This window comes from Kryptolebias marmoratus, linkage group LG16 (assembly GCF_001649575.2).
Source record: "Kryptolebias marmoratus isolate JLee-2015 linkage group LG16, ASM164957v2, whole genome shotgun sequence".
NCBI lineage: Eukaryota > Metazoa > Chordata > Actinopteri > Cyprinodontiformes > Rivulidae > Kryptolebias > Kryptolebias marmoratus.
Window position 1 is genome coordinate 4,930,857 of NC_051445.1, and position 24,112 is coordinate 4,954,968.

The following is a 24,112-nucleotide window of genomic DNA, read 5'->3' on the forward strand; positions in this document are numbered from 1 at the left end:
TTTACAATAAAATTTACTTTGATATTTCACCACACATTTTATTGTGGTTTGAAATCGGCTTATTCTAGGTCTCAAGAATGGACAGCATCTGAAGAGATACTTCTGTCCTTGTTGTCTGTGATGTGGTAGATTCAAACAGTATTTAGAGTGAAAAAAATTAAATGAATTATTAAAAAAAAATACTTTTGCAAATAGAATGTCATAATGCATTCACAAACATCCATCAATTCATCCATCCATCCTCTACCACTTATCCGTGGTCAGGTTGTGAAGACAAAGGGTCCAAGAGGGAAACCCAGACTTCCCCCTCCCCAGCAACAATCTCCAGCTCCTCCCAGGGTATCCCAAGGCGTTGCCAGGCCAGAGAGGACAGGCAATTTCTCTGAGTCTCCTCAAGGTCTCTTCCCAGTGGGACATGCCAGAAAAACCTCCAAAGGAAGGCGTCCAGGAGGTGTTCCAATGAGATGCCCGAATTACCCCAACTGACTCCTTTCAGTGGCTCTACTCTGAGCTCTACCCGAGTGATGGAGTTTCTCACCTTATCTCTAAGGCTGAGCCCAGCCACCCTCACTCATTTCTGCTGCTTGTATCCAGGATCTTGTTCTTTCAGTCATGATCCAAACCTTGTGACAATAGGTGAGGGTTGGAACATTGATGAACCAGTAAATTGAGAGTTTTGCCTTTTGACTCAACTCCTTTACCATGACCAATCTAAGCAACTTTCTCATTTCTGAGGACAAGACCCTAATCTGTCAATCTATCTCCTGCTCCATCCTATTATTACTCGTGAACAAAACTCCCAGATACTTGAACTCCTCCATTTGAGGCAGAGACTCATTCCTGACCCAGTGGGAGCGATCCACCCATTTCCAGTTGAGAACCATGGCCTCAGACTTAGAGGAGCGGACTCTCATCCCAACCACTTCACAACAGGCTGCGAAGCGTCCCAGTGCACACTGAAGGTCATTGCCTGAAGATGCCAACAGAACCACATCATCCACAAAAAGCAGAAACAAGACTATTTTCTGAGGCACGCATGCAGTCTGGAGCATGTAAACAGGTACATCCAAAATGGTGACTACACTGTTTGTTTTGCCATACAGTGAGGTTGGGTTGCTGCTACATGCTGAAAAGGGTGAGTAACATAAACGACACTCTGCTAATTCCCATTATTGTTTATCTGCTTGTGCATGGGCAGAACAGCTATTGGCTGCAGATGTCTGTGGTGCACATGCACGATTTCACGTTTCTATGAAATTCAAACTCCAGTGTCTAAAAATTTCCCCTTTAAGACCTGGGTTCAGAAAGCTTTGGTTTCAGAGGATACAAGCACTGTTGTCTTGTGCATGAATGGCTGAACTGCAGAAGAAAATCTACGGATTAACCCAAAAACGAAGTAGTGTGAACAGTCCCTTTGAGTCAGCTGGTCTGTGCTGATCAGTTATGTGTACAAATCTCCCTATGACCTTCACTAGTAAAGATTAGGATCTCAGAATATGACAGGTCTTAGTGGAAGACCACAGAGTTCAAATGGTGAAGTAGGATTATTAAAGGAAAAGCATCTCTCGGGCCATAAAGGCATCACCTCTGACCTGTGGTAACTGAGGGAAGAGTGATCCCATGACAGGTGGGGGCACTAATCAGGACATATTTAGCATGGTCTGAAGTACTGAGGCAAATAGGAAACAGATTTGTTGCTTATAGAACAAAACAGTAAAGTGCTGCTTAAATAACACAAGTTCCAACTAAGGACAATTTGAGCAGTCTCCAAAGTCTTTCGTTCCTGCAGTGAACCTTACTGGTGAGCTCTAGCTTACTCTTGAGCTGCTTACAGAAAAAAATAAAAATAAAAAAAGATAGCATCCCTCCCCCTTCTCCAACGCATAACTCGCTTTCTTTCCTCAGCTATTCATCACCACTCTTTCAGCCTTCCGTCCGCTCGTGTTCCCTCTGTCTCTAGCTCTCTTCCTTTCTTTGCCCTGATTGGGATCTGCAGTCAAGCGGATTAACACGTTCTGACAGCAGAGGCAGGCAGCCCACACACACAGTTTCAAGCAGCACGTGCATCTCAGAGAGAGCCTGTGTCTCCATATGTATTGCCTCTCAAGCTTGCATTGGAGTGAAGGAATGTCTAACCATGTAATGAACATAGAGTCCGTGCTTGCGTGCACGCACACACACAGAAATATGATAAATAAAATGCTTCGAAGTATTCAGAGATAGGAAGCATATATAACACCAGTGTGTATCTATGTGCACACATGTGTGTGTGTGTGTGTGTTCCTGCGTGACTACATTCATACTTCATAATTTATACTCTAAAGCACTTGCTCAGAGAGACTCGCAGAAGCAGAGTAGCAAATGGGCACACTTTGTGACTATCCAATTATCCCTTTTCTCTTCTGCCTTCTCCTTTTTTCTCCGTCACTTGGCATGTTTCAGCTTGGCCCTCGACCGCTGATGTTAAACCGAGTGCAAGTGCAGATAATCTTTAATAATTATTGTATAATTCACCCATGCTGTCACATTGGCTGTTCTAGTCAAATGGGATTCACTGACAGCTCAAACAAGGCATGACCCGCAAACCTTTTGGTAATCAAAACAAAAAATATATGTGAAATAAAGATTTTTTAAATTTTATTTATTTTTTTACCACAGGTAAAAATAAAAAGTTTATTAAAATGTTCAGTTAGATTAAATCGTGAAGATGATTTGGAAAATATCCAGTGAATTTTAAAGAGTTAATTCAGGAGTTTGAGGCGTCATCTACCAATTGGAATGTTGATGGTTTTACTGGTCAACATGGCTGAATGTTCATGGGCAAAATACTGAGCCCTCAATGTAAGTCACTTTAAGTGTACTCGACATTAGCAGATAACTGGATAAAAAGTGTTTGTTAAATTAGTCATTTTAATGTAAATGTAGAACCAGCCTACTGATAAGAGCTGAGTTTTATTTTCAGTTGAGTTGAATAAAAACATTACATGCTCCACATAAATACTTCAGCAAAGAACACATTTCCAGACATACTAGGAAAAAATGTGAGATATCAAGACAAGAGTGAATATATCCCACCATTTGCATGTGAGTTTAAACTTGATGTGTCTTTATTATTTTTTTAAAAAGTAGTAGTAACACATTATGAGCCATATTACACTATATTCAATGGCAATACATTACAATAAATATGCATTAGGATTCTTAATTCTGTATACAGTAGACAGTCTTCAATACAGCACAGAAGGCGGTCAAATTGTACTATTGCCGTCTCTGTAATATTTACCAAAATTGGCAAGTCTTTGTTTTCAAGGAAAAGTCAATATTTGTGAGATATGTTTTAAACGTACATCTTCAACCTGTGGTGCTGAAGCTAATAGCCATAGATACATTTTAAAATAACTACAGAATTGAAAGCAAGTCGCCACCCCCAGGATTTTTTGTTTTAAAGGCAGATAGAAATAGAAAAATGACAGCATGGACAACACTTATGACTTAAAACAAAGAGGTGTGAGCTGGAGCATGTCAGGTGTAGGAGACAATCAAGGACAAATTCTGAAAAATGTTTTTCAATGCCACTGGCCTACAGAAAGAATGGCTGAGGTAGTGGCATGGGTGAGTCGAAGGGGAAAATAAAAGCTGGTACATGAAGGAAAATTTCACGTGGGACACACACACACACACCAAGATGCTCACCAAGACTGAATATTGTATGAGGTTTTCTCATGGGCCACTGCAGAGTGTACAAGCAGGAAGAGGTGGACTTGTGTGCACGCACACACACATAAAAAAGACAGAGTGACACAGTTAAAAACACAAACACGTGCACACACACAATCAGAGCCAGTGGAGCTTGAGCTGATGTGGCCCAGAGCTGCCCAACGCCCTGCCACGACACAAACACATACACTTGCATTCACTTAAGAGCCATCTGCAGTTGGAGATACTGCCTACAGAAAGGCTTTGCTGCTGATACACTGAGACAGACAGCAAAAGGACAGGAAAAAAGGGGGGAAATTGTAGTAACTCACAAAATCCGGAGATCAGGAGGAGGGGAAGTCAGGAAAAAGGGTGCAAAGGAAGTCAGAAAATGACAAACGGGAAGGTGCAGGGAGAAATACGGCCCTAAACTCTTGCACTTAAGTTTTACCTTCAACCCACGCAAAGACAAAACTGCTTCACCAACACTTTTGCTGAGGGTTCAGCAATTACTGGACTGAAGCTTTTATTGGATGACAATCCCCTTGGATGTGTTCAGATTTGGCCCCAAACGCCCCATGCCCTTTTTCCAGCAAATAATGACAAACAGATAAGTGTCAGTCACAGTAAGTGACTGACAGCTGCTCTCCTTACATAAAACATAAAACAGTGCAGACATGGCTAGGCCCATTCTTTTGTAAGATTACTGTTTAAATCAAGAATAGGGGATTGTTTGGAAACTTGCTCAATATATATGTAAACCAACTGTGTCAAGATAGCCCTCAAAAAATATTTAATCCAAAAATTAACCCATGTAGTGACAAAATATCTATACTTCGTTTTCAGATCAACAGTTTTAAGTGTGTAAGATCTGACAATTCCCAGAGGCAATGAGTCTGTGATGGAGACATGTGAATTGGATCTTTCAGTTTTATGCAAATAAGAAGAAATCAACTTGATGATCCATTTCAAGAAGTGAAAAGAAGCTCTACCAGAATATACTACAAAGCTGTCCACAGAAACAATACGTAAGAAGTACAGAGATGATGGATCCTGTTTAATACAGTCAGTATAATATAAAAACAAATTCTCAATGTTTTAGGAAGCAGGAAGTGCATTTAAGTAGATGAGCTCTCAGGTAGATTCTAAAGTTCTTACAGTAAAAAATGGCTGAAAATTGTATTTGAAACTCCTTCATCACATAACTATGTCCAGTGATTGATTTAGATTATTGTGGATAATGTCAGAGATATTGGAAAAGAGTGATGCCTTAAAGCAGCAGTTGGAGGTCATAGGCTTTCTTGGGGTTTATGAGATGAATCCAACAATGCTTGAAGCCACTGGGCTTCTTTCAATGACACATCTGATGAAACAGGCTGAAGCAGGCTATAATTTGCTGACAAAGTTCAGCACTTTGGGGACAAAGGTTGGTATAGCTCACTCCACAAATACTGGAAATCAACAATAGGTGGAGAATAAAAGGTTGCAACTAAGATTTATTTCTGAAGGTTTATGCTGTTTGTTATTCAGTAGTTTACAGTAGGAGCAGCTGATAAAAGCAGCAGAATCATTTATACTTTATTGTTTCTGTTCTCAATTTAGATTATTGCCAACACAAAGTTTTATTCCAAAATTGAAAGGCTAATTTGAATAAATTTTAATTTGGTAAACTAAAGTTGAAACAACAGGTAGTGCCAATTTTTAACTAAAATTGACAAGTCAGTACATTAGGGGGAATCTAATTTATTAAAAGCTTGACCATCTGCTGGTGCTTTTTTGTTGAATATAACTTGAACCTGTGCAGCCAACATGACAGTAAAAATTAGGTGACTCTGCACTGGAACTGTTTCCAGATGCCTGTAAGTCCTGCAGCAATATGCATAAAAGAAAGTGAGAAAATATTCAAAGGCAAACCAGTTCCGGCTTTAGGTCAATGCTTCATAGGAAGCATAAGTGCTGTACTGAAATGTACATGGCTCAGTGAATCATACCTAACCATCTCGTGTTCAATTCATGAGAGGGCCATTATGTAGAAAAAGGGTCAGCTAGGCATGTGAATGTGCTCCATGTTTGCATGAAAAGCTCCAGCAAAGCTTTTCCCACAGGAGGAAAGATGGAGAGAAATACAATAAAATAAATGTAACTCGGCGACTGCCCTCACACCTTTTTCCATAACCCGTGCTCTGACCTCTCTTCAGCAAATGAACTAGTGTTATTTTCAACCATTCCAGACAGATATTATTTTGTCTATATGATGGTCTTTTGGCTTGTTGCCTATGTTTCTGTTGTTGCAAAGGAAGAGGAGGGAGAAGGCCCAACTGCCCCTGCCTTTGCTTGATTTGTGAGCCAACATGCCCTACTACACCATAATACAGCCTTTAACAACACAGATCGACAGATTCTGAAACATACTAGACTGAAGCTATGTGAACAAGACTGGAACTCATCAATCAGACTAATATACTTATGATATACTAATGATAATGAGAGTCGGATTATGTCATAAAATGGGAGCGCAAAATCAGCAATGGAAAAATCTGAGTACAACTGGTCTTCACACTGAAGACATCTGAATGATAGGCTGCCTGATAACATACAACAGTTGAGTGTAATGATACCAGCAATATGCTTTCACATGGGAGACCTGGGTCTGAATCTCCTTTGTTTTGTTTTCTTAATAAACAAACCATGGCTAAATGCTGATATAAAACCAGAAGTACATATTTACAAAACTTTCACTTTTAGGCCACATTTTAATCCAAAATTATCCTGAACTAAACTAACTCAAAGATGAGGTAGGAAGTAAAGTAACTCTTTAGTTTGGAGCCAAGAAAGTACAATTTGTAAAAATAAACACTGCATGCTTTTGTCTTAATGCTAAGAGTAATGTGGGGAAAAATGGGGGGGAACAGAAGCATATGTTTTCACCCCCCACTTAAAAAAATGGAGCAGCTGCTCCACCGGCTTCATTAACAGCGCTTATGTGAATGATGGATTTAACGAACAAAGCTAATGATTAAACTAATGCAGAAACTGTTTTTGTGTTTTGTAATTGTACACTTTAGATTAAGTTGCATTTATAAGTGGAGATTTTCAACCTTGAACAGAACAGGTCTAACAATTTTCCCTGCTTGTTCATATTAAGATGTTTCATATCCTCTGTAATTTGAATCTTCCTATCAAACTCTTCGTTTCAAAGCAAGCCACTGTACTTAAAAAATGTCTGGCTTTTCTTTTTGAATGTCCTCATTAACTGCAACCTGTGGTAATCAGTGCCTTTTCACAGGACTCAAAGGTAAACAAATAGCGAACAGCTAAGGATGTAAAGGTCAGCTTTATAGCATTTTGAACCAAAAACAACAGCAGTGAAACAACTAGAGCTACAATGAACTGAACTGGCAACTAATAAACTGGACAAGGCTTAATTATGTCTGAATGTCAGTCTGGAGAGGACTAGATTAGATTATGTAAGATTAAACTGAAGAATAAACACAACCAAGTACTACTACAATTTCACAGCCTTCTTATACAAATAAGAGTATGCACTGATACAAAGCCTATAAAATGTATGAACCCACTTGGATATTTTATGATGTTATTTCATAAGCCAATCATGGTCAATATAAACTAGCCTTCCCTACAAAAGAATTACAGAGTAATACCAAAGAAATAAATAAAAACATGTAATGTAAAATAACTGATTCAGTATTTATTTACCCCCTTTAAATTGACTATCTTAATTTAATTTAGACAAAGGATTGTTAAAAAGTGCAAGTCATGGGATGGGCACAAAAGGATTTTCAAGCCCTAAACATCCCCAGGAGTTCTGTTAAATCCATCATCAAGGAATGGAAGGAATATAGGACACGTTGAAATCTACCAGGAGCAGGTCGTCCTCACAAACTGGGTGACTGTGAAAGAAGGACAATAGTGAGAGAGACCAAGACAGCTGTGACTGAAGGAGTTCCAAGCTTAAGCAGGTGAGATGGGAGAGACTGCTTCAGTCTTATTCAAAATTACATGAACAAGGAAAGAAGGCATTGGTGTTCTGCAGTTAAGCTGAAGAGCCAAGATGAGACATAGTTGTCACATTTGGATGACGTGTTATGTGTGTGACTTGCCATCAGCAGATTTAACAACTATTTGAAGAAACAGTTAGCAGAAAATCAACAGGACAAGTCAGCGAAGCACAAGAGCTCTTTACCCTCCAGGAACAATGTGCATACTCTGCATATTTATGTTCTAAAACACTGTGGAGCACATGGTAATGTAGCATTATATGGGTTTGTTTTGTTCAGGGAAAACGACCTACGCTGGAAGTAAAAGTGCTCTTCTTAAAAGGCAATATTAAATAATATTTACAAAAAAACTGTACTACCACAACATCAGAAAAACATTTAGTCTTTTCCAAACATTATACCCGCTGCCCTTCCCTCTTGTTTCCAAGCTTTACCTCAATGATGTCGGCATTTGTCCGGCTTTCGTGGGGCTCGTTGTACTCTGTGTACTTGAGCAGAACCTTGTCCATGTCAGTGCTGGCATACTGAAACAGCTTGTTAGAGTGGTTAAAGATGATGAGAGCAATCTCGCAGTCACACAGGACACTCAGCTCGTACGCCTTCTTCATCAAACCAAACTTCCGTTTGGTGAAGGTCACCTGGTGGAGGAGAAGAAGAAAATGGAAATGAAAAGAAAAACCAACATAAAATCCAAACATTTCTATCAATAATAAATCCATCTTTTTATAAAATAAAATCTAACTGCAGCAAAACTGAGGTACAAGTGCATCAAACCAGCCTTCTGGCATTTTATTTCCTTATTTTCTTTGAAAGGCCTACAGTTGAAATTAGTAATTTACATACACTATGTAAAAATACATTATGCTTTTTTTTTCATACTATCTGACATGAAATCAGAATAATCTTCTCCCATTTTAGGTCAATTAGGATTTTAGTTTTTTTTTATTACTATTTAAACTTGTGACTTTGAAGAAAGGAATAAAAATTGCACATCTTGCTTATTTGTACCAAAGAATTATAAAGCTTAATTGTTACTGACAATTTTCAGCTGAACGTTTCAGTTTGGCTTCTCCTGTCATTATGGAGTCAGTATGTATGTAGGGACACAGATGTTTTAGGTTGTAATTTAGACATCTTAGACACACTTCAAAAATAACAGATTACTGTACAAATATTAAAAACATAAGCAATTAACCAAGTACTCCCTTGCAGTTAAAAACAAGATTTTGGGTGTGTTGAAACAAAAAACAACCAAGAAATCTGGTTCCTTTGAAAGAGTTTTGGTATTTTTGAACTTGGAACATTTGGTACAACTTGGTACATTTAAATCAATTTGGATAACGCACATGTTCACTTATACAAACAGAAAGAAAAACTTCTTAAACTTGAAGCTGAAACAACTAGCATTGGTCCAAAACACCTCCAGCCTCATTAATAGTTATATTCTGTCATTTTTTGCTTAATTTGGACAAAAACCAAAGAGTAAAAGTGACAAGTAGCAGCTTTTAGTTGTCTGACCTCCCCGTGACTCCAAGTTTTGGCAGAAAAGTACAAAAGCGTGTTTCCAAAAATGCTGAGCTACTCCCCTGAGGCTTGTCTTCATATCATCCCAAACCAGAACTGTTCAAACCAGCTCATCCAACAGAAATAGGAGCATTTCGCTTTTCAAGGCGCCAATCAGGATTTTCTCATCATGCGACCTCACGATCTTGCAAACAAACCAAATAGAGACATTGTAATTAAGAGAAAAAGAGAGGGTATTTAAACAAGCTCCCCCCCAAAGTAATCAGTTTTTACTTATGTACACAGTGGCTTTCACTTCCCTCCACCCTGTCACATTCAACCCCCCTGTCATTTTCACACTCTGTTATGCTCTTTTCCATGCTCTCTTTCTATGTCACACATGCTCTCGTGCCTTCTTTTCCACACTCTCCTTCTGTCACACATTATTCCTCTCTTCCAAACACACACACACACACACACACACTTGAACAAGCCCTCTCAGTTGTGAACATGCAGAACAGAACAGGAAGTGTTGCTGAAGCACAGAGTCCCTTGTTGTCTGCCGATTGGCTTTAGAAGTGCTTCTCTGCTTTAACCAACTGGTATTTACAATCTAGGGGAATTTGGCTTTGTTTGGCTTAAACACACAGGATTGCACAAAAACAAACACACACGGAGGAAAAGATTAGCAGAGGGACCAGAAGAAAGGGTTTTAGGTAGTGCTACAATTTCTGCCGTGTGATATGGAAGAAACTGAAATTAAAGTAAATCTGTACACAGATGGCAAAAAGAAGGGCAGAAAAGTTTTAAACACGCCTGCCCTTCAGGCTACACCCACAAGTGACATCATATTTTCCATCAGATGTAAAAAGAAAAACAAAACTTGATGTGGCATCATAGTTTGAGGTCATAACCTGAAAAGCAGCATGCTAGTTGTTGAACTACCCCAAACATGTATATAAACCCTTTTACTATAAGCTTTACCTTAAATCTTCTAATTATCTTTTCATCTACAATCACATCACAGATTTATTAACTACAAAGGTTATTGTGAAGTAGTGTCTGTCTTAAGGTAATATTGCACTGGCAACTTCTGGAAACTAGTTAGTGACTCAAACTTGATTCAGTATTGCAAGAACGTATTCAAATTTTCAGCTGCAGTCTCATTGAATTCGGAGTAGATTAGTAGTAACCAGGAAGCAGTGAGGCCACATTTAGCGCCACCAGTACACTTTTCAAATTAAAATGAGCAGACTTGAACCAGTTTTTAATAATTATTTTTTAATATCAGTATGATTTTTAGACCTGGACATCAGCCTCTGAAGTTTTTTGTCAGAGGAGAGCTCCCTTCCAGGTGTCAAAATGCAGCTCTTGTGCTCTTGAGAAGTGTTTGAAGCACCCATAATTACTAACTATTTTTAGAGAAAATTTGTTGCACAAGTTTTTAGAATGTGTTCAAAATTCAAGCAACAAAACTGCAAGCCTCTGCAACTCAAGTGAGGAAATTGAGAACTCTGCAAACATTTAGAGACATTCTGGAGACTCCCTTTCAAATGCTGTTTGTCAATTAGTTGCCAACAGTCACAGCTCAATCAGATACTGGCTTAGTACTTGTAAAAGTAATCAAAGAACATGAGACAGACCTACAACTCTCCTAGCAATCACCGCCCTGATGGGTGGCTTGACAAGCCAAGAACTGTCTAAATTAATTCTACCAGGTAGTTTTAGACTGATAAAGACAGTACTAAGGATATAATCATGAGTCATGTCTGTACTGAAAGTGTAGAAAATGTTTAATAGGGCAAGAATGAATATATTATAATGGCTGAAAATACACTAAATCCTTCTCTCTGCCCCCCCGCAAAATTTAAATTTGACTTTATGTAGATTAGCTAAAACCAAGACTATAAACTTGTGAACAATAAAGTCACAAAAAAACTAATTTTATCTTTAAAAATCAATAATGCATAATGGTTCCACTTTCAGTTCATGTTAATTAAAATAATCTTAAAATTGAATAACAATTGTAAATATATTTAATTTTGATTAATTAGCTCCCTTGGTGAACTGCTGAGCAGTTGTAACGTTTAGCAAATGGAAGGAAACATGAAACTAGTTTTTATACTTAACAAAATAAAAGGTATTTTTTGGTAAATTAATTCTAACAAAAATACTTACACTACCAAAGCTTTTTTTAGTTATATAAAGTTTATAGGCTACTAATGTATTTTTCTATGAATGTTATTACACTCTAGAGTCATAATAATGTCAACAAATAAATGCACTAATGATGATTGTATCTGTTTTCCTGCAGAGACACAGACTGCAGGCTGCTCTCCTGGAAGTACAGTTTTGAATTGAAACTGTAATTGAAATTAATTGAATGAGGAAAGAAAGAGAATAAAAGATGGGGGGTAAAGATAAGATAAAGACACTGAGAATGACAGAAAGAGAATAAGTCATCTGAGACTTTCAATCTCTCCATCTTTCCCTCCTGTGATCACTCCATCTCTTCTATCTCGTGCTCCTTTCTGCTCCGGCACCTGGCATGTTTGAGCCTCGCTCATCATCACTCGTCTTTTTTGCTCCTCTTATTTCCTCGCCCTCATTTTCTCTTCCTCTCCTCTGTCAGTATTTTCCACATCCTCTCCCCCCCTCCCCATACGCACCCCCCCTCCCCTCTCCTTTCGTGTTAGCTCACTCATTGCTTCCTGCTGCCACAAATCAAATTATATTGGGGTCGTATCCATGGGTACCAGACTCCCCTTCCTCCCCTCTGCCCCCACCCGCATTTCCCACCTCATCACACATTGCTACCATCATCTTACCTCCCTCACACCCAACCATGTCATCTTTATCTTGCTACCCATCTACATACACCGCCCACACCCCCACCCCACCTCTCTCCCTCTCTCTCTCTCTCTCTCTCCTTTCCTCCCTTTCTCTCACACACAGAATGAGCAGATAAATTATGTGGCGATGCTGGAAAGGGAGGAAATTACAGCTGAGCAGGATGACAAGACCGGTTGGTGATGAAGAGACAAGCCGCTGCAAACAACAACTGCTCTCCTTAACAAATTATAAGGTCACCCACCAGCCCTGAAAACAAACAAAATTAGTCAGAACATCCCAGCAAAATCCAAATTTTTATGACTTTTCTCAGAAAAAGTGGTCAGCAGAGCAAACTACTCTGGGCCTGAGCTTCAAACCTGATGTTTACCACAAAGAATAAACAAGCAGGAGGTAATTGACATTAAGAGTAGAATTGCAGGGTAACCAATAGCAACTAAAGAATAAGACATCCTAAGTGGGGAGAGAACGGAAGAGAAAAGAGGTGAGTGGTTTTATCTGAGTGTGTGTGTATTATTGTTGGTGTGTCTTGGCAAGGTTGTGGTTGTGTGGCAGATTGATGAGGAAACCACCACTGACAATTGCAACCTCCTCTCACTTTTCCTGTAGCCAAAACCATTCTTCCTTTTGCTAGCTTACAGTTCAAATAATCAGGTCTGAACCGTTGACGTGACATATGGTGTTTGAGCGTGCTGTTTTTGTTTTGCAAATCAATTCTCAGTAAGAGCAGTTTACGAACTACTACCCAATCAGACTTCTGTTCCTCCAGGGGCATGATTGAAACTACAAACACTTGTTTTTTCGTATGATAAACTACAAAAACAACCTATTTAAATGATCTTTTTATGTTTTCTACTGCTTTTAAATTTGTATTGTTTATATTAACTTGTAAATGTTCAGAGCTTTGTTTAAAAGCGCTTCATGAATAAAGTAATTATTATTATTATTATTATTATTATTATTATTATTATTATTTTACAAAGCATTGGCACCAATGCTTTGAAAAGTGAATTTATATTCTCATATAGCATTTTAAAAGGTTAGGTCATAAACATTCTCCTGATGATGACATGAACATAAAAACCAGAAGAACCCCAGCTCAGCTAAGCACATTTTCAAACAGCTTAATAAGTGCAACACACAATCACCTTTGCACTTGTAGCCTATTATACTTGTCAAATTACTGTAAACAAGCATCTCTTGTCTTTAAAGTGCCCACAGATGATTATAATCAGGTCTGCCTGTTTGTACCCTCTCCATACTAATTTTCAGTGCTCCCTGTAGATTGCTTTGATCATTTCCCAAACAATGATCCAGTGTCTGTGGCCATGCATCAACATAATGATACAAATCACTGAAAACTGACCAGTCTGAACTTATCAAAAGACAAAGGCAGATGATAATGTTTTTGACTATGTGCATGTCTATTACTGACATATTTATTGAAGAACTGGACTTTAATGAAACTTGCAGAAATTAATGACTGGATGCATATCTACAACTTCCTTTTGGAGTCAACTAGAGTCATGATTCCTGCCACAACAAACTAACCTTAGAGAAAAATTTAAATGGTATAACATAATAATGCTATAAGCAATTATTATATAATGCTATAAACAATTATTATGTTAAAAATTGCTGTTACTACTAGGTGAGTTATTCACAAAATGTAGTCCAAATGCTACTCATGAGTGAGATATGTGCCAAACTGTTTTAGGCAATTCTGTTACTAAAATATCTCATGAACCACTGGGCAGATCTTGTTAAAACTTTCAGTAAATTATTATTGAATATATCTTCATAATTAAGTAACTTTTGGCGTCAATCAAATGCAAGATGGCTGTCACAGCTAACTGACATTAGTCAACACAAAAATGTCTATAACTCTGTGGTGTAGTAGTAGCCGAAAGTCATTCCCAACTCAATCAAAGATTTGAGCAGGACACCGTTGCAGTTAGAACATTATTTCTCAAAATAAAATGTTTTAGTCTAAAACTCTAGCATGAAAGGTGGCAGGGATGTGATTTCTTTAAGGAATGCGTGGTCTTTAATCGTATATCGATTTCTGGCTGCAAACATTCTAAATCTTGCATCTTTAAATTTCTTATTCTAAAGATATGTTGTGTATATTTTGGCATCTTTTAGCTGCTCCACAGCTGTTTCTTGGCATAAATATAAATGCTGATTCAAGATTATTTTATTCGTAGGAGGAAATTTTTCTTCCTCTTAGATGTTCCTGCTAAAATGGGTCACAGTTTTAATAAAAAGTTAACTCTTTTTGCTTTATCTTTGATGTGACAAATGCTATTCAAATTGAAAAAGAAAAGAAAAAAAACTATGAGCATTAAAACATTACCAGTTGTCTTTTCTATTCTTTCTTGTACATCTTTTGTCTTAATGAGAAATGTGGTATTTGAGATGCTGTCATGTTTCCAGCTGAGGCCCACACGCTGAATGCTGTTTATTTTGCAGAGCTTATGGCAGCATGTCCAAATCAACATGTAGGAGGGTGACAAGCTGCATGTTCTCCAAAATTTATTTGATTTCCTTACAAAGGGTGCACTGTTCATTAGATGAAGAAGCCCAAAGTCTGTCAGCAAAAAAAAAAACCTAAACTAAATAAACCAAAAAAACAAATAAAATAAAAAATAACAACACTTTTTTAAAGCAATTTCATACTCTTGTTTAACTTCAGACAAAATAAATGCTGATAGATCAACTGAATCCTGTTTTACTGTTTGGGCCAATGTTTCAGATGAACAGAACAGAAAAAGGAGACGAATGTAAGTCCCAATTTCAGTTTTGGCTCAGCACAGGCACCAAAATGTCATCATGCAAACTCGTTTGCCAACATCTTTACAAAAGCATTTTTGCTGTTTAACCACCTGATTGCAGCAAATGAGTCATCTTGGATTTCAATACTATGAACATGTAGTACCGCAGAAAGCACTGGTGCATTAACAAACTGTTTTACAACTAACACAAATGCAAACTTTATTAACTAGAACCTGCTTCAACTAGTAAAAGCTAGTTATTTTCTCCTTCCGCTTTATGTCATGTGCTGAGAGAGAACATGTTGCCTGAATATTAAAGTGGCCATTATCACTAACAAAAAGGTCCCCAGTTCAAATCTTGACTGGGGCCTTTTGACATGTAGTTTGCACATTTTCTTGTGCAGCTACCTTCAGGTACTCCAGCTTCTTCCGGAGTGAATGTGTGTTTGCAGGACTGGCTGTCTTGTGTGTTTCTGTCTTTGGCTCTGAGATGAACTGGCAATCTGTCTAGAGTGTATCTCACTTCTCGCTGACTGCTGAGCTTCAGCCCCCTGCGACCCTAACAGAACAAAACAGGTACAGAAAATGGATGGATGAATGTATAACAGGTGAACATACAGCACTGAGACCCTGCACCTCAGATTCTTAATGGATTTACAACCTGCTAAAGTTGATGAGGAATAAACATAAGATGACATCACCCCTAGGTCTTAATTTGCCAGACACTCAGTCTCTATGCTTCTCTCTGTCTGTTTTTCTTCAATCTCTCTCTGGTTTGAAAGGTGGGCACGTCACATCCATTACTCAATCTGTTCAATGGAGTGAAGCCCATTTACCAGTTGACTCATTTTAGATGGATCATTTCCCCTTCATCCTGTCTGACAATGCCAATGATGTAACCCGAGGGACTGGGGTAATTTTATATATTTATTCATGTATTTAATTTTTTTAAAAAGGAGGTCAATTTTATTTTTTTCACGTATATTTTATACCTCCTGCGATACAAAGTCATTTTAGTGTTCTGTTGTTTTGCTGTCTGTTCAGGGTGTACACTGCCTCTCACACAGTGGCTGCTGGAGATGGGCACCAGCTGCCCTGCAACTTGGACAGGAATAAGAAAGTAAAAGAAAATGGATGGATGGATGTTATTTCACTGCAAAGAGGGCACAAGTGACTGTGGCACAAGAGTCTTAGAAGCTGTGGTTCATATGTGGGAATGTGATTTGATCTAAATCTGATACATCTGAAAGTGATCCGCCAGTTTCCAGTGGCAGCCAATCAATCTGCAAACCAAGCAGTTCCAGTTTCCAGTCAACTGATTGTGCAGCTCAACACAGATGTGATAGGTGTGAGGGTTGTTTTGACAGAAATTGGCAAAATTGAAACAAATCTAACCGTCATTACTCCTCTGTTCAGATTTTACATGGTATAAAAATCCAGTGGCAACATAAAAAGAAGTAATCCCACCACATTATGGGATTAATTAAAAATTTGTGCAAAAGCTACTTGCTGCCATTTAGCTCCAGTGTCAAGCATAACTCCAGCTGTGCAACAGGAAGTCAACACTTTTGTTTAGGAAGTCATCCGACAGCAGCAAACTTAACTGTTGGATGACATTCTAAACATAAATGCTTCAACTGCATTTGCTTACATTTAGACACAATACCACTGAAAATCAGTCTTATGGGTGTAAAGTGCTCCTCATAACAGAACAGTATGTGGCATCAATCTGATAGATGCATTTCTCTAAAACATCTTAGATTTTTCCCATGCATACACACTCAAAAGAAGAAATTTGGGCTTAGTGATTTCCATAAAAGAGCACACAGAAAAAGGAAGAATGAGACAGAAAAATAAACTGCAAATACTACAATTACCAGCAATTGACTTTACCATAAAAGCTGCATCAATAAAGTTATGCTCTGCTGGCATTTGCTACCTAATTTTATCATTTTTGTCTTTACAGAATACTTTGTGTTGCATCGGTTAATTGACGTGTCTTTAATTAGAAGTTGTTTCATGTTCAGATATTTGACTCATTTATTTGGTGCTGACCTGTCTGTTGCGTTCATCAGTAATCCTCTGAATCAAGATCTTTTTCCTCCCCATGGTTCTTATGTTGCGGTGGGAGGAGCAGGAGAAAAAAATGGAAATGAGTGACGTCACAGATGGCTGTTCTTGTATTTCTTCCTCTTTAGATGTTTGGGTGCTTTAAATTAGACTTCTCCCTGCACCCTGACTCAGTTTGAAGCACCTGAGCAGAAACTCTTACGGCTGAGTGAAAAAAATAATTAAAAAATATATTTAAAAAAGAGGGAGAAGAAGGAGAACGGGGTTGCGTGCTGCACCGTCCTCAGATCATGGTCCTGTTTCTGGAGGCAGGTCATGCACACTCCACTGGGATCTTCTGCCCTCCCCTTTACCTCAGCTGGGCAGCTCCTGGAAAACAAAAACAAAGGCATTCATCAGACTAAGAAGGAGACTAAAAGAGGCAGAGATGGGCTTTGTTTGTGTACTGTGACCCAATTTAGCTACTATAAACACCGTATTTGCCTCGACCAATACATTTACGAATAAATGACGCAGCAATGCATTTGAAGCTCGAACAAATCAGAGGCACATTTGGCTGAACTGAAGAGTAGATTGGGGTTGAAGTGAAGGGGTGTGGGGGTGTTTGTGGAGCTACATGCGGAGCAAGAGGCCCTCAGGGGTCTGCGAAGAGGGAGGCTGTGCTGTGTCAGCTTCATTAGAGGCATCACCGCCACATCACTGATCTGCTGGTCGCCCACGGCTACCGGCTGCCCAGCCTGGGTCGCCTGACACGCCAAATGTGATTCCCTAGTCAGAGGCACAACAAAAATGAGCCACCGAGTGTGTGGATTTTGTGTGGGTTTTTTTTTCATTTTCAAAACACTGTCTTGTTGTATATAAAAAAGAAATTCACAGGAAACTGGGTCTGTGTTTAATAAAATTTGCAGCTCTGCAACAGTCAACACTGCTGGAATAAAAATTGTCCTCTTCTTAAATATGTTGATTTTCCAGAAGCTTGGGACAAACAATTAAATGGCTGCAAAACAAGATGAGTAGACACACTTCTACTGGTGACTGGCTATTTATACACATGATGGCAAATATCGCCATGCCTTATTCACTAAACTGAATGCTGACCTAATTAAAAAAAACTGCAAAGATGGAGTGTGCAAAAGTGTTAGTCTAATCCAACTATCCAACCTGACCATGAAACGGTTAAGGATTGAGATGAGCAGAAGGAGAAGACAAATAGAAAACAAATTCTATCATTTTTAAGGAAAAAAGGAAAGAAAAAAGCCAAAAGTATTCATGCAAATTGATGCAAACTCATGAATGAATGAGATGAAAGAGACAGAAATGGCAACAGAGGGAAGAACTGTTTCAGGCCTGTTACTGCTATTTGTGGTTCAGCTAAAAATATACCATTCTCTATAACCATGTAGACTTTGTGCATATGCCAAACAAACACACACTGTGCCATACTAATATATATATATAGATATATATTTGTATCTATATCTATATATAGAAATATAGATATAGATATAGACTTCACACACACACACACACACACACACACACACACACACCTAGTAGTAATCAAGTGGCAGCGGCATTACAGAACTGAAGCATCTGGAAAGCTGTGAGTACAGACACAACACCAGCTCCACAGAGTTGTTTGCACACCCTCTACCTGGGGGAGCAGCGGCAGAAGAACACCCTCTATTTACATCCATTCTTCTGAAACAAAGAACTTGAAACTGTCTGTCATGAGACTGACATTCCTTTTGTGCAGCTGTAGGCGCTGCATGGCGTGCTCATTTAGATAGAAGGCAGTTGGCTTTGCTTAGATAAGTTGTTTATGCACTGATGGCAAAAGGTGTGTGTGTGTGAGAGACAGAGAGAGAGAGTGTGTGTGTGTGTGGTGGCGAGGAGGGGTTATAAGTTTCATAATTGCTTTGTAAAAACACTGGAGAACTGAAGGTTGGCTGATTCTGATTCATACAAGGAGCATCTACAATGAGCTGCAGGGGCAGAATTTGCAATATTCTTTTTTTTATTTATTTCATATTATATGAGATTCTAGTTCCTTCAGCAAAATAATTTTACAAAAATCATTCACCTTTAACTCGTAAGCTTCACTTTATCATCTCTCTTTGAACTGGCTAAGATCGAACAGGAAAGTTCAATTAAGGTTAATGAATTCTATCTGGATCACCTCATTAGTGTTCCTTCAAAACGAGTGTACATCTTCAACATCATTTTTTTTCCCCGCACTCAACTTCAAATAACAGAAAAAAAGAGGTGACACATTCTAACAAAATAATAACAAGGTGAGCTCACATTCGCTCACAGCCCTTGTTAGCAACAGAGCGGGAGATGGACTCGCTCCGTTCGCCATGAAGTTCAAAGGCAGCGAACTGAGGGATTTGTCTTTAGGCTGTGGGCTGATCACACATGAAAAGGCTGCTTTATCTGCCTGGGGTGGTCAAGTTTCGACCTTTTACCCTTCATACTGCTGCTTTTCGCTTCCCATGTCTGATGTCAGGCAGAGTCTTTGCTCTCACATGGGAAGCAGCGGGCCTGGAGTGTGTCTGCTGCCTCCCTGCAAGAGTGATAGAAAAGCTCTGGCCAGCGAAAAGATAAATGCTGATAATTAGGTCTTTACAGTGGACCCAGATTAGGACCCTGGGGAATGCCTAAATAAGCTGAGGCATTTTAAATCTTACTGGGTGTCAAAAGTTCCTTTTGTACATTTTTAAACAGTTCAGATTAAAACTAAAAGGAACAAAAGCTGACTCAGCATTACATCTGTTTAAAGCTATGAACATAAAACATAAAATGGATTTAAACATATGATTAAGCATTCATAACAGCAGTGGATAAACTAAATAACTCAATGTCAATGAGTCCTGTAATGCCTCTTCCCTCTGATGAAAGTTGTTTTCATGCACATTTGTATCAAGACAGCAGAAAATCTGAATTAAAATTAGTTTGGGGCTCACTCAGAAAAATGTCATGTATAGTCTGTAGCAAGTTAGAGGACACAAATGGTTAAATATAATACTACAAAAAAATTAATAAATCCAGAGAACAACTCAAAACAATTACACAAAGAATTAATTTATTGTCAAGCAGACCAAACACACTAAAACGCAGATAATAAGAATATATATGGGCGTAAATATAAATTGTCATGAGCAAGTATCAGAAAATGGTATCATGTAAAAAATATTAAAGCTATACATTGTTTCCAATGCTTGTGAAGTATTCAGAAATGGAATGTGATAGCCCTTAGAATAAGAATTTGTCCAAAGTAAAAGCTCGATAAAGAAATATAACATCACATATGTATCCAGTTTGTATTGTTAGTCAGAATTTTAAAGCCTTATTTCAAACAATTTAAGTGGTTGGAATGCCAGAAGTAGTCTGGACAATATTATTACAATATTTATTAAAAAGGAGAAAGCATGTTGCTTTATGCAACAGCATGCTTTTCATTCATGCCAACTCTTGAAGTTTTCCACTAAAAGCCACAGTTTTTGAATATAAATACGATTCATTCAGGCAATTGGGTGATCAGAGGTTAAGTGATTTGCCCAGAGCCACGTCAGCCAGATTTTCCCAGACAGTCGTAGTTTGTGAACTAGTGACCTTCCCTTTGACAACCTGCCTGACTGGGTGTTCCCCAGGCTGAAGTTGCCCTCAATATTACTGATACATTGCCACCAATGTTTCCACTGCAGGCTGAATGTGTCAGAACCTGCAGGGAAGGAGAACATGGCTGTGATTGAGTCATGACACATGAAATACAAACTACAGAATTCAGCAGGAGAACAGGGTGTTTTGGCTAGACTGGTTCTGCGTCAATAAGGCATTCTGATCATTTTAACAGATGTGATGTATTCAACTGACCATAAAGCCTGAGTGAGCACTGAAGTCTGACTGATACAATATAATGCTGAAGACCATAATAATTAAGGCAGAGCAACATGGGAAACAACAAAACTAAAGATAAAATGTACATTTGCAAGGCCTGGGATTTCCAGACACTGGATACTCCACAAATATCTGCTTAATGATTTAAAACAATTAAAGGCCTAGCATTCCTTGAAGGAGTGCATATTGCTCACTGTCTTTCATGCCAAGGTTTTAGACTGAGATCACTTTTTGTTGAGAAATGAGACGGAATCTCATGCAATACTGCAATATCTTGTGCGATCTTGCATGAGCTGTTAGTGTTTGGAGTATGTAGTGTGAATGACTGTCTGCTACTACCACACCAAATTTCAGCTCAATATTCATAAAATTCACTGAGGTATAACCAGATTCATGTAGGCGAAGGTCGATTAGCTGTGGCGGCAACCATGAATTGGGTTGACTCCAAAATTTATCAGTTGTAGCTGTACAACCAATAATTACTTTGAGATGTTGAGATCCAGTCAGTGGTCCAGGATATTTTGTGAACAAACAAACAAACAGGGTTAACTCCAAAAAGCAATGCCCAAGTTTTAGGAAAAGACTTCAGTCAATGCACTTTGAGGATATGTTGTGAATGACTCAGCTACAAACACACCAAATTGTAGCTCAATATCTGTAAAATTGGCTGAGTTATAGCCATTTGGTGTTTTATAAGGTCAGGTGGCTGTGATGGCTATCTTTAATTGGATTGAGCCCAAAAGTTAATCAGCTGTAGATGTCAACCCAATAATCACTTTCTGAAAGTTTTATTCAAATCTGTTCGGTGATTCATGAGATGTTGCCAATAGTACAGAGAAACAGATACACACACACACACACATACACACATACATGGGCAAAAACATCATCTCCCCCATTTATCTTCAGTAGAAAGCAGTTTTAAATGCAAACTCCTAACACCAACTATTGAGTATGTTTTCACCATAATTTACAAAATGATATAACCTTTTTCATTCCTAAAGGTAAAAAATACATGTCACCATGTGATATATTTTGTCATCTTGGAGGACATTTATCACAATTCCCACAGTATAACTATCAGATAAAACACTGAACTATCAATAAATTGCTCTGGCTTGTGTTATCTGTCCTCTTGTATTCATGTGTGTAGGTGTTTGTGGAGCTTCCTGCATGTCCATCCTTTGCTGCCCTGGTGTGTTAAGTGTTACCAGAGCAGCCTGGAGCAGAGAGATAACAGTCAGTCAGTTGGGGGCTCGTAATCAAAGGGAAGAAGGGTGCTGGTAAAAGTTCTGCCATGCCAGTAGAATACAGAGTGGGAAATCTACCACTTTTTTCCCAACTCAGCTTTGAGTAACAATATCTACTAAAGTGAACCTCGGCCTGTTCCACTGCTCACGCCCACTGCATGGTGCTCAAACTGTGAAAACACAAACATAGACAACTCTGGAACTCAACAGCTTAATGGAAACAAAGTCTGCCGATATCATGGGAACTGTCTGAAAAATAATCCTCACATATCCACATGTTTGTGTCAGTTGGGCTGAGACAAGGTTCCAATTTAAAGATAAAACTATAGCAATACAAAACTTCAGATTTAGGCCAAATTTAGTAACAAAAACAACAACAGAGCTGGTGAAAGCTAATATTGTTAGAGAAATAACTAAACTCTTTAATCATTTTATTAACGCCTGATGCAATGGGCAATGATGCAGTGGATGATGTTTTTGCCCGTGTCTGTGTGAGATGTACCTTTACAATTGATTTACTTTTTAAAATCAGTCCAAATTCAGATGATTTCCACAGTCAACTGACCTTGGAAAACAAAAAAAACATCAATGATTCTGTCAGTTTTACAGATAGTGTGTATTTGTGGCTGAGAGTCCTTCACAGGACATGCAACACATGCTACTCATTGTGAGAGACTTTTGCTAAAAACTCTATCTTTAACATTTTGAATCAACCCTGTCTGCCTGTTAGCAACTTTCAGGAAACAATTATTGTATGTACTGTACATCTACAACTAGTTAACATTTGGAGCAAATTCAATTTAAGATGGGCGTCACAACTAATCAACACAAAAATAACTATAACTCAGTCAAATGAGACATATTGAGCTAAAATTTGATGCGGTAGTAACTGACAGTCATTCATAACACGTATATGAGATGATATATGACAATATCTTTAAAGGTTGACCAAAACAGCTACAACTCTGTTGTTACTCATCATAAGATGATCTTAGTCTAAAACTCTGGCATGAAGGATAACAAGCAATAAGTATTCTTGCAAGTAATACTAGGCCTTTAATTTGTAATAAAATGGAACAAATGAAGCTTTTGAAAAATGTCATATTCGGGCACATGACACTTAACACTAATTGAAGCACAGAGTCATGAGCCTTAATCATTTAATGCAGAATTCATCCTCCAGAAAGTTGCTCTTTGAATAACTGGAAAGTATTCATTAACTGAAAGTGACTGAATCACATGAAATGGATATAAACAAACTATGTTAGCTATTCATGAAATCTAAGAAAAGCGTTCCAACAACATTGTAAGCATTTCTGAAAAAAGCATCATAGAAGCTACTTCACAACTTGCATAGATTTCAGAGCTTCAAGTTTCAAGAAAAGGACAGACTGCTGGAGTCATGACCTCTGCAGCAGGGTGTGAAAATGACTGATCTCTCCCTCAGATCAGAGATCAATACTTCACCAATTTTGTTTCATCACTTCATGTTCAATCAAACAGCTCTGACATGATTGCCAAAATGCAAGATGACAAATGATACCATCAGATGCTCTACAAAGCTTCACATGAAATCAGATCAGTAGGTTTCTGAAGTTCCTGTGTGTTTAGTTTTAACCAAAGACAGAAATGCTGGAGGCAACCATGAGAATGATCGTCATGAACATATTTGTCTTTACTAAAAAGCACCTTGAATATGTACATTCTTGTTTTGGAACAGCTTTAATGAACATCTTTGATTCTAATCTTTATTCTTTTTATTTGCAAAACTTTAAAAATGCTTTAATAGATTTCTTGAATTGCCTTCCTGCAGAGATTTAGAAATGGAGTCATCAGCTTGCACTGAAATCATGAATTAGGTTTTGAAAGTCGAGAAAAAGGAGAACTGTAAAGAATTTGTTCCTCAGTGAGGCATAACATGAACTGCTGATAAGAATGAGGTTGAAGAGTAGGAGTATTGAGTGTTTAACTAGCTGGCTGAAAACACTCATCTGACACAGTGAGGCTCGGTTTGTAGACCAACCTTGAGGGTGTTCTGCCAGCACCAGCT

At 38.3% G+C, this 24,112-nt stretch overlaps 1 protein-coding gene across 15 annotated transcripts in view; it reads right to left on the minus strand.

The window, feature by feature from the left end:
• Positions 1–24,112, minus strand: part of mef2d (myocyte enhancer factor 2d) — a 96,436-nt gene that overhangs the window by 44,252 nt on the left and 28,072 nt on the right. For 14 of the 15 annotated variants that reach the window (XM_037980593.1, XM_025008670.2, XM_025008668.2 and 11 more), the window contains 2 exons: positions 16,898–17,281; positions 8,150–8,353 (listed from right to left, as the gene is read on the minus strand). In XM_037980593.1, coding sequence (XP_037836521.1) covers positions 8,150–8,353; positions 16,898–16,951 — 258 coding nt within the window. In that variant the 5' untranslated portion in view covers positions 16,952–17,281. Of the gene's footprint in view, positions 1–8,149; positions 8,354–16,897; positions 17,282–17,528; positions 17,547–24,112 lie in introns of those variants that run through there. The other variant, XM_037980589.1, reaches the window with a different exon arrangement.